Source organism: Lepus europaeus, chromosome 13 (assembly GCF_033115175.1).
Source record: "Lepus europaeus isolate LE1 chromosome 13, mLepTim1.pri, whole genome shotgun sequence".
Taxonomy (NCBI): Eukaryota; Metazoa; Chordata; class Mammalia; order Lagomorpha; family Leporidae; genus Lepus; species Lepus europaeus.
Genome location: NC_084839.1, coordinates 23,991,691 through 24,007,497, shown reverse-complemented (window position 1 = coordinate 24,007,497; position 15,807 = coordinate 23,991,691). Strand labels below are relative to the sequence as shown.

General features: G+C 61.4%; 1 protein-coding gene and 1 long non-coding RNA gene across 2 annotated transcripts; one reads left to right on the top strand and one right to left on the bottom strand.

Moving 5' to 3' along the window:
* Positions 1 to 705: 705 nt before the first annotated feature.
* Positions 706 to 8,970, top strand: SLC30A3 (solute carrier family 30 member 3). The gene is made up of 8 exons (XM_062210166.1): positions 706 to 764; positions 5,102 to 5,283; positions 5,990 to 6,136; positions 6,234 to 6,387; positions 6,895 to 7,093; positions 7,310 to 7,415; positions 7,661 to 7,795; positions 8,686 to 8,970. Exons 2-8 carry the CDS (start codon positions 5,154 to 5,156, stop codon positions 8,832 to 8,834), a joined length of 1,020 nt encoding a protein of 339 aa, XP_062066150.1. The 5' UTR covers positions 706 to 764; positions 5,102 to 5,153; the 3' UTR covers positions 8,835 to 8,970.
* LOC133773027 (uncharacterized) lies at positions 713 to 1,366 on the bottom strand. The gene is made up of 3 exons (XR_009867851.1): positions 1,210 to 1,366; positions 1,031 to 1,090; positions 713 to 833 (listed from the first exon to the last, which is right to left on the bottom strand). It is a non-coding gene; the product is annotated as an uncharacterized LOC133773027 (long non-coding RNA).
* Positions 8,971 to 15,807: the final 6,837 nt, after the last annotated feature.

Sequence of the window (15,807 nt, the reverse complement as noted above, 5' to 3'; positions counted from 1 at the left end):
AGTGTCACCCTGGCTCAGACTCGGGTCCACAAGGTGACCTTGGATGGTGGCTTCCCCTCTCGCCGCCAGAGTTCGCTCCCTCTGGGATCCGAGGACAGCGCCGAGGCCCCACGCCCCTAGAAGAGGTTGGAGGGCGAAAGCGCCTCTCCGTCTCTCGTCCGGCTGGGCTTCGGCGGAGGGAAAGGGAGGCGGGCGAAAAAGGACAGGCTCAGCCCGGCGGGGCGTGGGCGGGGCGCGGCGCGGCGCAGACCCTGGCGTGCGTTTTCTGCCCGGCGCCGCCGCGCAGTGAGGTCCCTAGCACCTGCCGCCCGCGAACCTTGGCGCGGGCCCAGCGGCACTCTCCCCCGCCGGAACAGCCAGCCCGCCGCCCAGCTTGCCTAATCCGTTTAAGCCTCACCTCCTCCGCGAAGCTCTCCCGGGTTCCCCATCAACCACTCTATCTGGCACATGCTCTTTTTTTTTTTTTTTTGGACGTGCACATGCGATCTTATTGTTTGGAACAACAATGTCTAGGGTAGGTGTCTATTCGCAGGACACGCAGTGTGCTCTGAAGGATGCGGCCGCTGGGTTCTTTGCCTAGGCTCACTAACCACTCCCACCCTCCACGTTTCCCCTTGCCCGCTCCCTCTCTCCCCTCCTCCTACGGGCCTCCTCTTCACAGACTGTCACAGTTCAGATGCACAATCCAATTCTCACCCCCTCCATTCCACAGTGGCGGCAGGTGCTAGAGGCAGGAAGAAGCTTCCACTCACTCCGACTTTGCTGTGAGTCCTGGCGGTCCCCGGGCTTCGGTGAGGCTGAGCGAGGTGGCCCCAGGTCCCCGAGGGAAGGCGCTGCAGGTGCGGGAAGCAGGAATTACCTGCCGCTAAGCCGACTCAGCGTCCCTCCAGAAACAGGGGCTCGTGCCCCAGCCTGGGACCGGACCGTGCGGCGCCTCGGGCCGGGCCGGGAGGGAGGGAGGGGGGGGGACGGGGCTCCACTGCGGGCCGCCACGTCCTGTTCACGTCTTCCTGGGACTCAGTTTACTCACCCGGAAGGTACGAGCAACGATGGGTTGGAGGAGAGTAGGAAGCCTACTGTCGCTCAGCTCCTTGAATTAAAAATAAACGGTGATTGGCGGTACGGAGCGCGGCCGCGGAGTCTGCTGGTGCATTCGTACCCCAGACTCCACAGAGGCCCCGGAGTTCTCCCGGACGCGTCACCACGCACCCGCATTCTCTCTGGTTCCCGGCCGTCACCTGCTTCTGCCTCGGCGCGAAGGCTGTGGCCGCGGGAGACCGGGTGGCTGGGCGATGCCCCCGCGCAGGCCGGCGAGGGTGGGTGTCCCTTGGCCCAAGGTTGGTGGGGACATCCCCAGCCTGGAGGAGCTCCGCTTGTCACTGATGGGGGGAGCGGGGCGGAGGGCGAGACTAGTTCTCGGGGGGAGGGGCTACCGCCACGGGGCGTTTTCTAGAACCCGGGTAGTGGGGCGCTCCCGCCGTCCCCACCGGACTCGGGCGCCGGGCCATGGGGCTCGGGCCATGGGGGCGGGGCTCCCGGGGCGGGGCTTAGGCGTGGGAGGGAGGCCGGGGAGCTTGGAGGCGGGACTTGAGGAGCTCGCCCCACGCTGGGCGGGGCCCCGGCGGCCGCGGGACCTGCGGTTCGGAATCCGCGCGCCACAGTCGCCGCAGTTCCCTCCACACCGGTGGCCCCACGACCCTGCGGGGAGTTACGGGGGTCGGCGGGCCGCTCGGACTAGGCGCGGGGCCGGCCCCGCCTGTGCCCCCCTCGGTGGGGCCTGGACGGTCGCGGCAGCGGCGGGGACATGGAGCCCTCTCTGGCGGCAGGGGGCTCGGAGACCACTCGCCTGGTGAGCCCCCGGGACCGTGGCGGCGCGGGCGGCGGCCTACGCTTGAAGAGGTAGGGCAGCCCCGGGGCCACCTCCGCCATCCGCCCGTCTCGCTGTCTCCCCGGCGCCGGACCCCGCCGGCCGCCCCAATGCACCGCGTTTCCCTTGGCTTCGCGGCGCCGGACTCTGTCCCCTCCAGCCCCGACCCCCGCTCTCCTACCCCCACGGCCCGTTCCGCCTGCTCCTGGCCACCCCATTCCCTTCCAGTCCTTGGACTTACCAGGAGCGACTATCGCTCCGTCGGGCCGGAGCTCGAGCCGGCTGCCCCGATGTCCGCATTGCCCGGCCCCGGAGCGGGCGCACCTCGCCGCCGAGGCCCCCGGCCCTTCCCCGCGCGCGCCCGGGCTCCGGGCGCCCCTTCCAGCTGCAGCCAGCTGTGGGCACCCGGACCGGAGGGAGGGCCCGGCTCGGCCGCGGGTCTTCCGGGCGCCTGGGAGGCGGCGGCCGCGGGGAGGCGAGGGGGCGGCAGGGAAGGAGCAGGTGCGGTCTGGGCGGCGGGGGGTATTCCCGGCTCCGCACAGACGGGGCCGGGGGCGGCGAGGTGTGAAATGAGGCGCGAGCGGCGGGGACAGCGGGCCGGGGGCGGCCGCAGAACCGCCCGCGCGCCCCGCCGGCCGCCCTGCCCCTCGGAGCTGCCGCGCGGGGCCTCCCGGGCCACCTTCCACTGGCCATTTTGTGTATGGGGCCGACGGTCCGTGAGTCTCCGGAATTTGGCAGGGTCTTCGGCTTTTTTCCAATCTCCCCGTTTGTCTCGCCGCCGTTCTCCTTTTGTCTCTGACGTGGATTCCGATGTTTGGGTGGGGGGCCTTTAACCTGGGTGGGTGGGGGGAGCGGGAGAGAATTCTGCTTCCCGCAGGGGACTGCAGAGGTGGGCAGCTGTGGGGCTCGCCTGGCCCCAGGGTCTCTTCTCCGTATTCTTTGGTTGTGCTTCAGCCCCTCTCCCTCCCCACAACACCCCTCTCCCCCACACAGCATTGTTTGTTTGCTGGGGGTTTAGAGGGAGGAAGAGAGGGAGAGGGGGGAGAGAGAGAGGGAGAGAACAGGAGAGAGGAAGCCGCCTTTTCTCCTCTCTAAGCAGAATGTCCCCCCACTCACACACCCACACACCACCACCAAGCCTTCTTTAGTGCCCGATCTATGCAGAAAAAGGGGGCAGCCTGTTGATGGGTGGCTACCTTGATGACTGGCTGGGCTGTGTCTGCAAGGCCCGGGAGGGGGCTTGCCCGCTGCCCAGAGCTACCCAGAGCTACCCAGCCTCTGCCTGCTCTTCAGACCCGCGTCTGGGACTCCCATCCGGTCTCCATTCTCGTATGACCATTGGTCACCCAATCCTGCAGCATTTTCTGGAAGAGGCTCTCCCCGACTCCCCACCCCTCCTCTGAACCTCTGCGCAGGGAGCCTCCGGCCTGGTCTGGCCTAGACCCCTCCGTCTCCTCCCATCAGCAAGGTCATCTGAGGGCTGGGGAAATAGGTGCTGAGTCCACCACGCATCCGCCTTTGTGTCCCTCTGAGACGGTCATTTCCTCCTCGGCCCCTCCCCCTGAACCTCTCTGAAACCCTGGCTGCAAACCCTGTGGATGTTGCTTCCCGGGGGCCAGAGCACCTCCTCCACCGCGGCCTCAGCTTCTCCTCTGTGTGCACGTCTTCGCTGTCCAGTTGTTGCCCCCATTAGAGCTGGTCACTCCCTGCCCTGGGCCCCCCCCCCCCATCCTTTGTTCATAGCCTTCCTCGCACCAGCCTCTCGCTGTGTAGTCGGTCGTTCGCTGCACATCTGTCTCCCCCCACCCCTAGACCAGGCTGCATTGTGTGTGCCTCACCTGCCACACCTCACTGAATGAACGAGGTTGCGTTTCAAAGCCACCCTCATCTCCCCAGCCCCTCTGGAAGTACACCCCACATCGCAGCCAGTTCTGCCCCGGAACAGGAGCTTTTGAAATGGAAGAGATGAATCTACCTACTAGCACTTGGATTTTCCCTACTCACACCCCCCTCCAACCTGGGCTCACCTGGCTGGCAGCTTCTCCTGCTGGAGGGCCCCAGGCACCCCTCCCCCGCTCCACTGTGCTCGCCTTTCTACCTGGAGCCGTCGCTTTCACCCATGAGTGTTCTTGTCCCACCTCCAGCAGTATGTCAAGGGCGGTGTTTTCTGTTTAAGTTCTTTATTCTGTGAAAGAGGCTGTCTTAGCTGGGGCTCAAGTGGGACGGTTGTAGGGGTGAGAATTGGGCCAGAATGGACTTACAGCTCAGTCAGCCAGAGCTCAGCCTCTGGCCTCCCAGGTGAGGCCCCAGCTCTGTTCATTTGTCAAGGGAAGCTTAGAGTAGTTTGCAGTTGAGGTGGTAGCTGCTGGGTGCTTATGGTTAGACTGAGGTCCAGTTAGTGTCCACTGGACTCCAAACCCGGTGCTCCTACCACCATCAGCCCCAGCTGTTGAAGTCTGCACCCCCCCCCTCCCCATGGCAACCCCAGCTCTGGAACCTGGCCAGTTCTCTATACCAGGAATCTTGGGGCTTTCTGGGTCCCAGTATTCTACGCCCTGTTAAAGGGACGCATTTCAGCTGCGTGGCTAGAGAGGGAAGGGGTCTTGGCAAGAGGCTCACCAGGCCAGGCCCCTGTGCTGAGCCCACATGCTGTCATAGCACCTGCCCTCCAGGCTGCCTCCCTGGCACACCCACCTGCTCTTTATCAAAACCCTTCTCATTCCCTGACTTTCTGCATAGACTGAATCTCCAAGCCCCGAGGGCACTCACACTGCCCTGACCCATGTGCTGTAGGACTGGGGCACACGTGTGTCTTGTTCACTAGACGCTCCCAGACTGCTCCTTGTGCATTCCTTGTGCCTGTCGGAAGAGATCCCCTTGGTTGGGGTCTGGCCTCAGCTCTGCCACAGAAACTGCGTGGGCTCCCTAAGTCCACTCCCTGTCTCAGCCTCGCACTTGTCCTTTATTTGATGTCCAACTTCGCCGGCTGCAAGGTGGTTCCCAGCTGTGAGGTTCTCTGGCTGTGTGTGGAAGGAAGCTGGCCCCCATGTCTCGTGGGTCCTTTGTCCAAGCTCCCATGTAGGACCAGGCCTTGGGAAGGGTGCGAGATGCCCTGGGGGACTGAGCACCTGGGAGTGAGCAGGTCAGCCTGCTGACCAGGGCTGGGCCAGGCTGAAGCCAGGAGCCTGGAATTCCATCTGGGTCTCCGATGCTGAGCCATGTCGCCTGCCACAGTTTCTTCACAGAACCCTCAGAGCCCCTCCCCGAGGAGCCGAAAGCTGTGGAGATGGCCTTCCACCACTGCCACAGGGACCCCGGGCCGCCGCCGGGCCTCACCTCGGAGAGGCTGCAGGCGCGGAGGCAGCTGTACGCCGCCTGCGCCGTGTGCTTCGTCTTCATGGCCGGGGAGGTGGTAGGTAAGTCAGCCCCACCTTCCCGGCACCTGCCTTAGCCCCGAAGGCATTCCTGCGTGCCCAGGTCTCAGGAAGTAGGAGGCAGGGGCCGGCATTGTGGCACAGTAGGTTAAGGCACCACCTGTGATGTTGGCATCCCATGTGAGCACTGGTTCGAGTCCCGCCTGCTCTACTTCTGATCCAGCTCCCTGCTAAGGTGCCTGGAAAAAACAGCAGATGACAGCCCAGGTGCTTGGGCCACCACCACCTGCCTGAGAGACCCAGATGGAGTTCCAGGCTCCTGGCTTCCGCCTGGCCCAGCCCTGACCGTTGTGGTCATTTTGGAGAGTAAACCACCGGGATGGAGGATCTCTTGTTCTCTCTCTACCTCTCTCCCTAATTCTGTCTTTCAAATAAATAAACAAATCTTTTTTCTTTCTTTCTTTTCTTTTCTTTTCTTTTCTTTTTTTTTTAAAGCAAGTGGAAGGCAGTGAGGGACAGAACACAAAGACCCAGGCCTAGGCCTGGACCAGTGGATGGGGCTGACTTCTCACTGTTAACTGGTGTTTAAAAACCCCATTGTCTGGTTAGTAAAGTCAAACGTGTCATTGTGGAGAAACTAGACAATGCGGCTGAGTGAAAAGAAACTAGAACTGCCCATCCCCCGAGAGAGGCGCTGTTCACCTTTGGGTCCCTGCCCGTGCTGTGCTGTGTACTGTACACCTTACAGGTGGGTATTTGGCGCACAGCCTGGCCATTATGACTGACGCCGCCCACCTGCTGGCGGACGTGGGAAGCATGATGGGCAGCCTCTTCTCCCTCTGGCTCTCTACCCGCCCAGCCACCCGCACCATGACCTTCGGCTGGCACCGCTCAGGTAAGGCCCTGGCGTGACCCAGTGGCCGCCCCCATCTTGCCAGAGGGACCCTCTTGGGGTCCTGAGCAGGTCTCTAACAGCTCCTGTCCCCCTGCAGAGACTCTGGGGGCTCTGGCCTCTGTGGTCTCCCTCTGGATGGTCACTGGCATCCTCCTGTACCTGGCCTTCCTTCGCCTGCTGCACAGCGACTACCACATCGAGGGTGGCGCCATGCTGCTGACCGCCAGCATCGCAGTCTGTGCCAACCTGCTGTACGTTCTAGCATGGGGCCATGCTCTGTGCACCTCAGGGCAAGGGCTCCTCCTCCTGGGTGGGAAAGCTGGCTGCCTCCTCCCCATCAAACCTGGATCCACCCCACTGTGTGTCCTAGCATTGCGGGCAGGGGCTGGGATCGGCCCCTAGACTGAGAGCCCTCTGGGTATCGGGGCTGTCCTCACCCCCACCCCATGAAGGAGCAGCATCATCCCTTGTTGTCCATGCACGAAGTGGCTCCCGACGGGACACCAGGTGACTTGGCCGAGCCAGTTGGCTGTTGAAGTAGCAGGGCCAGGATCCGAATCCACGGCGCTGGCGCTATGGCCAGTCTTCTTTCTTCCAGGCTGCGCTATCTGTCTGTCTTGGACCATGCTGTTTTCTCCCTGGGACTGGGAAAATAGGTGGAGACAGGGCTACTGGGGAGGTGAGAGGAGGCGGCGTGGCAGGGGCAGAGGAGGCCAGGAGCCGGCCGCCTGCGCTGAGCTGCTCTGCCTGCCCCGCAGAATGGCCTTTGTGCTGCACCAGGCTGGCCCCCCCCACAGCCATGGGTCCCGGGGGCCAGAGTACGCGCCGCTGGAGGAGGAGTCTGCACAGCCCCTTCCCCTGGGGAACACCAGTGTCCGGGCAGCCTTTGTGCACGTGCTGGGGGACCTCCTGCAGAGCCTTGGGGTACTAGCTGCCTCCATCCTCATCTACTTCAAGGTACTGCCTGGGGCCTGCCCCAGCCTGCCTCCCAGCAGCTCCCATCCATCTTTCCCAGCACGGTTGGGCTGCCCCTCCCCACTCTGCTCCCACCTTCCAGCCCCCTGGACTCTCCCCGCCCTGGGGCAGGTGCCCTCTCCCCTCTGCAGGGTGCCCAGGGCCCCCCAGGTCCTCCTCTGAAGGGCCCGCTTCCTGAACTGAGGGCCCTCTCCGCAGCCTCAGTACAAGGCGGCTGACCCCATCAGCACCTTCCTCTTCTCCATCTGCGCCCTCGGCTCCACGGCACCCACCCTCCGAGATGTTCTCCGCATCCTCATGGAAGGTGAATCAGACGCCAGCGCTCCCCACCCCGGGGCCCCCTGACCTCACTCCACTTCAGGTCTCCAGAGAGAGTGTGAGGAAAAGGCCTGGGTTATGGGTCTATTGCGAGAGGAAGAATCCAAGCAGAGGGGGCTGGGGTGGGGGGTGTCCCAGGCTAAGTGAGCACACATGGGGAGGAGGAGTCTGGGGTGGGGCTGCCCTGGGAAGAGGGGCTCTGGCAGTAAGGCCTGGGGGTTTTGCTTGCAGGCACCCCCCGCAGCATTGGGTTTGAACCTGTGCGGGATACCCTGCTATCCGTGCCAGGAGTCCGGGCCACCCACGAACTGCACCTGTGGGCCCTGACGCTCACTTACCACGTTGCCTCTGCACACCTGGCCATCGGTGAGTCCGCAGCGGCCCCACCCCACTCCGACATGGGTCAGGAGCTTGGATTAGGAGGACTGGTTCAGTCTGTCTTGATCTTTCTGTCTGTCTCTGTGTCATACACACACACACACACACACACACAGGTTGGAGACCAAGGGGCCTGGGCACCCGTGTTCTGGGGAAGGTCACCCTCCCTGAGGCAGCACAGAGAACCCGCGACCCTTTAAGTGATTGCCAGTCCCTGCAGGTCAGGTGATGGGCGCACAGCACATCACTGCAGTGGGAATCGCATCCCTGTTGCAAGTGGTGATTATGAAATCTGTATGGCAACTAGGAAAAATGTTTGTGGCATAACGCTGAGAAAAAGCCCAATATAGAACGATATCCACATTACGATGCCACTGTTAAAATATCCGTGGTGACTCAGGAGCTGACAAAGGGTTTTTGAGTTTCTTCCAGATGCAAGAAGCAATCAGGGGCATACAGTTTGCGTGCCAAAAATACAGTCTGTGAGATATTTGCTGGTACCCAGAGGGGACCATGGGACAGAAAATGTAACATCTGGATTGTCCTGAGCAGTTGAGGTGGCGGCTGCTGTGGAGGGGTGCCGCAGGCAGAAAAGGAGAGGGAACTAGCCGGGTCGGGCGGGTCGGGCGGGGCGGGCTCAGCCTCAGTGTGTCAGCGTGGCTGGTCGGGCGAGCCCCTCCAAGCCCCTCCCACGCTGGCCTTGACAATTCCTGCCATTCATACCATGCAGCGAGAAAGCAAGCTCCCCATTCACGCCTGGCTTTCAGGCCGTGCAGCCCTTAGGCCCCTTCCCTCCGGCCTTATCTCGGCTGAAAAGGCGGCTGCCTGTGCTGGACTCTCCCCGGGGACCAATGCTGCCTCTTATCGCTCCCCCACAGACTCCGGGGCTGACCCTGAAGCCGTCCTGGCTGAAGCCTCATCCCGGCTCCACTCCCGGTTTGGATTCTCCAGCTGCACCCTGCAGGTGGAGCAGTACCGGCCTGAGATGGCCCAGTGTCTGCGGTGCCGGGAGCCCCCCCAAGCCTGAGCCGCGGTCCCGCCCTCACCCCACTGCCAGGCCCAGGACTCAGCCCCGGACTTGCAGCACCCATCTCCCTGATCACGGAGAAGGGGCTGAGCTGGGCCCATACCCCTTCCTCTCTCCCTCCTTCCACCTGCCAAACTCCCCGGCCCCAGCCCCAGCCCCAGGCCCAGTGGGCAAGACCAAAGTGTGCGCGTGGGGAGTGGGCCGGTGCCAGGCTGCACAGCTGGGGGTTCAGGAGCATGGAGGGAGGTGGAAGCCCCACAGTCCCTGCCCCCCAGGTCTCGGAGCCGTGAGCTGTGCAGTGCGCCTGTCCAGGTGGCAGGCTGGCCGGCTGGCCGGCTGGGGCTTCTGCCTGTCTGTGTGCTGTCCGTGTGCCTATGCCTAGGGGAGGTTAGCAGGGGCCCCCTCCCCACATGGCTCTCGCTCTGTCTATGCAGGGGCCCCAAAGCCTGCACTTTGTCCCTGTGTCAGCCCGTGGTTTTGTCTCTCTGTGTGTGTGTTTCTTGGTGCTGTGGCCTGTGTGTGTCTGTGCCTGTGTGGCTGTGCTATGGTGTCTATGGGTGTGCTCTGACCACATGTCCCTTTGGGGATGTCTGTCCATCCCTCCGTTGGTGCTGTGCCCTCAGCCGTCCCAGAGAGGGGGAGGACTCCGCTGCAGCTCCACCAATAAACTTGTATCTCACCACATCCTCCGCAGGGGGACGGGAGACCCAGTGTGTCATTTGGGAGCTGGAATGACCTTCCCAGCTTCCCTGCGGGACGGAGCCTGAGTGCTGGCCTCCAGGAGCGGCCCCTGTGCCCTGGGCTTGGTTGCAGGAGAGCCGGAAGGCAAGGAGCCAGGGTACCTTCACAGTCATTCCCGCCAAAGGCTCCAGCAGGCCAGGGTGCCTCGGGCTGGCTGGAGGGGAGCTGGGGCCTCTGGGGAGTGGTTGGACCCCAGTGCTCACGTGGGCTTGGTCCTCAGGCCTGGGAGTGGGGACGCCAACCCTGAGCCCAGGTGTGGGCTTGGGCCCCTGCGGGCCTCTTTTACACCCAGGTCCCCTTTGTCTTCAGAACCATGGATTTGGACAGATTGGTTCTTACGAACCAGTCTCATCAAGGAATTGTTGATTTTCTCTTTAAAAAAAATCAAGCCCTTTGTGCTTCGACTTCAGAGCCAGTGCTTTGGATGGGCAGGAGTTACCCGGCCTCCCCTCCCCGGGCTGCTGTCACTCCAGCCTGGAGCAGACACTGACAGACGTCTTCATGAGCCCATGTTTATGTCTGTGATGCCCCCTCCCAGCCCCGTCCCATAACAGAAATGTCTTTATTGTAAAATTATTTTGCTCATTTCGAGGGTCCGACAAAGGCAGCGTATATGAAGTAGCAAGTGTGTATGAAGGGGACAGCTTCCCCTGTCCCCTGCTCATCAGTGTCGCTGGCGTCTGTTCCTCCCCACCCCCACATCTTTGTGCACATCCCACCACTTCTGCACAGCAACATGATGAGATCACTTTATAGGTGAGGTCGTGTAACCTGCTTTTAGGCCCCAACTGTATGTCCTGGCCTCATCTTGCCAGGTCAGTACATGAAGACTGTACTGCTTTTCTTAAGGCCGATCGGCCCCATGACCTGTGCAGCCGGCAGCCTGGCCCGGTCAGGCTGGGCCCAGCGGCCCTGGCTGTGGTGAAGCCTGCGGGCTGCTCACTCAGGCCGGTGGCAGGCAAAGACACCCCAGCTGCTTGCCACGCTTTGCTAGTTCCTGATACTTTCTCATTTTCCGTCTCATTGATTACAGGCCCTGAGCGGCAGGGTGGGGGTGGGGAGAGTGAGGAGTGGAGGACAGGAAAGGAGGGTGGGGAAGAGGACGATGCGGGCAGTGGGCAGCTTCAGCCATGGCTCCGTCCTCTGCGCTGGCACTGGCCCCTTTTGCACTTGGGGAATGCTGGGAGATCAGGAGCCCCCGGCACATCCCATCGCCTTCGCCCCACAGCCCTGCCAGGTGAGCAACAGGAAGCTGAGGCCCCCGAGAAGGAAAGGAACTTCCTCAAGTCAGCCAGCAGTGACGGCTCAGCGCCGAGCCCGGCGCTCGCCCACGTGTGCCTCAGCAAACCTGAACTTGGCTCCTCTCCGGCACCTGCTGCACCTGCTCGCCCAGTGCCGGGGCTCGGGTCAGGCTCCCTGGTTCCGACTCTGCCTTCTGCTAATCCTGTGGTCTTAGCTCCCCCCCCTCTCTGCATCCCAGCTTTCTTATGGGCAAAGCCGTCGGAGTGACTGGCCTGGTGTATGGAGGGCAGGCATGAGAGCTAGCTTTGGGGTTGAATCCAGGGTGCGGGAGATTTCTGGGGAACGAGGGCCTAGTGCAGGGACAGCCACTGACGTTTAGGGAGCCCACAAGGGACTGTGGGGCAGGCAGTGGTAACTGCACCTTCCAGGTGAACGGGCCTACCTGCCCTGGTCACCCGAGCCCGGCAGTCAGTGGGTTCTGTCTTCGGGAACTTCCTGGCCCCTCGCCCTTGCCGCTTGCCCCTTGGCCCACCTCAGGCACTGCTCTGTCTGTTAGGGACAGGGGTGGGCAGGGGGATCAGGAGCACAGCCCCCTTGGGAGCCCAGGCACCTCTTATCTGCACAGCTGCCTGCCTCCCCCAGTGGCCCACAAGCCAGCCCCTCCACGCTTGCCCAGAGCCCCTGCCCTCTGGGATGATAAAATACGCCCGTGGGGGGAGGGGGAGGAAAAGGGCTGGGCGAAGGGGAGGGGACAAAGGGAGCCGTGGGAGGGCAAGGCAGGGCTGGGCATATCCTCTTGGCCTCTCCACAGCAGGTGAACTGGGGAGGAGCAGACCAGGAGGGGGCCAGAGGAGAGGCCAGCCACAGTGATGAGAGCCGGGGCTGTCCTGCCACCCACGCAGTTGGGGGAGTGGTCAAAGGGGCGCCTGAGGCCCAGGGCCAGATGGGAAAGGACAGGAGGGTGCAGATTCCAGGGCCTCCTGCTAGAGGCTGGGCCCTGCCTCCCCCATGGGCTGCTCCCGGGGGGAGTGCCAGAGGTGAAGGTGATGGACTAGGTGGGGCCCCCACTGGAAGCCACCAGGTGCCAGTGCTCTGTCCATCTCCTGCCCCTGCCTGGATTCAGGGCAGGCCCCACTGAAGGAGGAGCCGAGGGCCCTCTCTGACTGAGGGGAGCAGCGCCCTCCTGAGGCCTGTGCCATGGTAGCAGCCAAGGCAGCCAGAAGTCTGGAGGAATCTCAGGACCTAGGGCCTCTTTCCTGCAGATGCGGCCCCTCTGTGAGGAACTGTGTTTAAGGGTTTTATAGCTGAAGGGCTCCAACAGTTCCCAGGGACCCCCCTCTCCCCGGGCTGAGTGCCCCTGGCCATCCCATCAGCACCGGCTCAATGCCTCCAGTTGCTGGGCAGTTCCCACGCCAGTTCCCAGTGAGGCCGAGCCGGAGCTGCCCATTGCAGCCGTGAACACACGCGATCCTCCAAGTGGGCCCTGCTGCTGGGATGGCGAGGGAAGGTATGTGGGCAGAGGGGGTGGGGAGCAGGTCTCTGGTTGCGGGGGCCTGAGCCTCCCTTCCCTCTCCTGCTGCTGCCTGTGCGCTGACCCAGGCCCCTCATCCCAGTCAACCTGCACTCCAGCTACTACGGCAGCCCGAGGACAGGAGAGGCAGCCCACACCCAACTCCGTTCTGTTCCTTGTGACCCCAAAATGATGGGCTGTCAATCTGAAAAAGGATTCTAAGAACCTGGGGAGAAACACAAGGGAACCAAACCCAGAGAATAAAAAAGACAAGAAGGCGTACTAAAGGGAGCCGCTTCCAGCGTTGCAGCACAGGCTTGCTTGTCCCTGACCACGAAGTCGGCCTGCTTCTCGCCATCCCCCCTCCCTGTCCTGCCAGGCCAGGCCCGGGCCCCACAGGGCTTCTGGGAGGTGCAGCGGTGAGGCGGGGGCGCCCTGCTGAGGGCATACTCCTTGCCTCGGTTGCCTGTCCAGGCCCAGTGCGCAGCCGGGCACTGGGTAAAGGCCCTGCAGTGCTGCTGGTGAGGCATGAACGGACAGAAGGACGCGAGCAGATGGACGTGGGGCTGGCAGCCTGTCCTCGGCTGTTGGGTCAGTACAAAGCCGAGACATAGCCCTCCTTGGCCCCAGCACCCAGCAGTGGGCCAACAGACCGGCTTCTCAGACGCTGGCTTCCTGGGTGGCTCTGCGGCCGCACTCGATGGCTGAGCAGTCAGGGGCATCTCAGGGAGGCAGCTGCTGGGCTAAGGCTCTCAAGGGTGGCCGCCTGGACAGTGCCGCCTTGGCCCGCCACGCATTCACCATGCCGGGCTTCCTCCAGGGCCCTGCTTGGGATGCTGCCCTTACTCTGTGGGTTCACTCCGGCACTCCCCAACTTTCCTAGGCTCTTCCGGTCCCAGTCCCCACACTTCTGTCTTCCTTGCCTCCTGACAAATGGCTTCAGCCCCTAAAGTGACCCCGAGACACGTGGCAGCCACCTCCCTGCCACGAAGCATCGCACCGACAGCTACTGTGACCGCGTCCTTGCTTGGACTCCATCCTCTTCGGCCCGCTCCCAAGGGCTCCCCCGTACCTCACGCTCCCGAAATGCTGGGTCTGGGAGAGCCTTCTCCCGAGTTCTCCTGCGGCCTCTTCTGAGTCCGGCTTTAGCTCTCTCCTCATTTCTCCCCACTTCCATTCTCTAGGTGAGCTAATTAAGACACAAAGATTTTAAAAGCTCCAATTACTTTTCCATTGATTTGAGCTAACCAGTGTTTGCTGAGCACCTGCTATGCGCTCAACACTGCTCCAGGGCTTGGGATGCGGTGGTGATGGAGGGGCCCGTTCCGCACACATCGGTGCTTTTATTCAGCGATTCCGTACCCAGCTGCAGTCCCCTAGCTCCGTGACACCTCCGTAAAGGTGGCCCACAGCACCCGGTAGGAATCACGGGAAAATGAATCCATCATCCCCCACCCCAGATCGGCCTCTGGCCCACTGTCATCAGCCTCCATCCTCCCAATCTCAAGGCCCCACACCACGGACTCAGTTTCCACTCTCCTGGCCTTGGTATCTTGTCATCACCCAGAACCTCTTCACCCAGCTCCTGCATCTCCGCTGCGATTCCAGTCGGCTCCCCCAGGTGGCGCAATGCCTCCTGGCCTTGCTGTAGCCTTCCCTTCACTCATTTCATCCGGACTCAGACCGTTCCACTGTCTAGATTGCCACAGCATCACAGGCACCTGTCAACATGGGGAACCTAACCCTGCCCTTCCACCTGCAAGCCCTGAGGTGCACCGACCTGCCCTCACTTCCGTTCCCTTGGTGAATGAACAGACACAAAAAAGCTTCAACTACCTGTACGTGGATGCTTTAGTCGCCAGCCGTTTACTGAGCTGGCTGCAGCCGGTTAGCCATCGCAGGAGCAGCATGCAGGTGCAGAGCTCCAAGGGGCTGCCTAGTGCGAGGGAGTGTCCTCCTGCACTGGACGGCCAAGGGTTGGGGTGAAACAACTTTGCAGCAATGCTAAGCACCATCACGTGACCTCCCTCTTGGAAGTGTGCGAGTAGGGGAGTGGAATTAAAGGAAAGGGTCATCTAAAAATAAATGTCAAAGAATGCTACTACTTGTGCTTAGAACAGTGCTTGGCACATACTTAGAGCTGCTTTTTCTTTTTTTCTTAAAGAAATATATCAAATCTTACCTATCAGGAGGGAAGGAGATCAGGAGATTGTTAATAGTTAATGACAATCACACAGAACACAGGAAGCTATTCCTCGGTGGGTGCGATGCAGGCTGACACTGGTATCTTGTTTTACCAAAAGGACTGTTTCTGTTTTTATATTATTTATTTATTTGAAATAATTAGAGAAAAGGAGCATCCATCCGCTGGTTCACTCCTAAAATGGCTGGGGCCAGGAGCTTCTTCTGAGTCTCCCACGTGGGTATAGGAGCCCAAGCACTTGGGCCATCTTTACTGCTTTTCCCAGGCACATTAGCAGGAAGCAGGATTGGAAGTGGAGCAGCTGGGACTTGAGTTGTTGCCCATATGGGATGCTGGAGTCACAGGCGGCAGCTTTACCTATTATACCACAATGCCCGCCCCAAAAGGGCTATTTTTGTCTTTTGCAGACAGCTTTTATTTATCTTCAAATTAAAAAATATATATATTTGAAAATCAGAGGGGCCAGATCTTCTGTGCGCTGGTTCACTCCCCCAGTGCCCACAAAAGCTGGGGCAGTGCCAAGCTGAACTCAATCCAGTTTCCCCTGTGCATGGCAGAGCCAAGTACTTGCACCACCCCCTGCTGCCTCCCAGGCTGAAGCTAGAATTGGCAGCGGAGCCAGGACTCAAGCCCGTGTGCCCTGACAGGGGATGTGGGCATCCTAGGCAGTGACTAACTGCTGAGTCAAATGCCCGCCCCACTTCATTCTATTTCCCAATGTAATTAGCCAACTTCTGGTTGTAGGGGAAAGTTGATTCAACTTGGCGCTGTGTTATGATTAGGAGCGCCAACGACAGGATCAGGGCAGGAACACCTCCCACCACTTCACAAGCGAGGAGAACGCTTAGCTGCTGGCAGCAAACACGGCTCACGCTGGAGGACGGGGCTCTGAGTCCTGTGACAGACTCCCGAGTACGCACTGGGGAAAATAATCCCTGACACGTTCACGGAGCTGCAGCAGAGAATCTGCAGCTCTGGAAAGAAGCGTTCTCTAAGCGACTATTTTCCAGCTCATAAAGGCCCTCTGGTACCGGAGACAGAACCAGCCAGGATCGGGGTTTGCAGACTGCAAGGGGCTCATAGTGAGACTGGAGAGATCACAGCTCTGGCGGACTCGGCCTTCTGCCCAGCTCCCACCTGTGGCTATAAGTGAACACTGAAGTCCACATCCAGACCCTGGGGGTCTGACTCCCAATCCCAACAGAAGCACGTGGGAGCCCCTGCCGGGCCAGTGTCTCCTGACCCACACTCGTGATCCCGTCCTCAGGTTCATGCAC

Excerpts from the sequence above, each read along its gene's own strand:
- SLC30A3 (XM_062210166.1), top strand. The coding sequence starts at position 5,154 with ATGGCCTTCCACCACTGCCACAGGGACCCCGGGCCGCCGCCGGGCCTC. Across the intron at positions 6,388-6,894 it reads GCAGTCTGTGCCAACCTGCT|AATGGCCTTTGTGCTGCACC; the intron begins GTACGTTCTAGC and ends CCTGCCCCGCAG. Across the intron at positions 7,796-8,685 it reads CTCTGCACACCTGGCCATCG|ACTCCGGGGCTGACCCTGAA; the intron begins GTGAGTCCGCAG and ends GCTCCCCCACAG.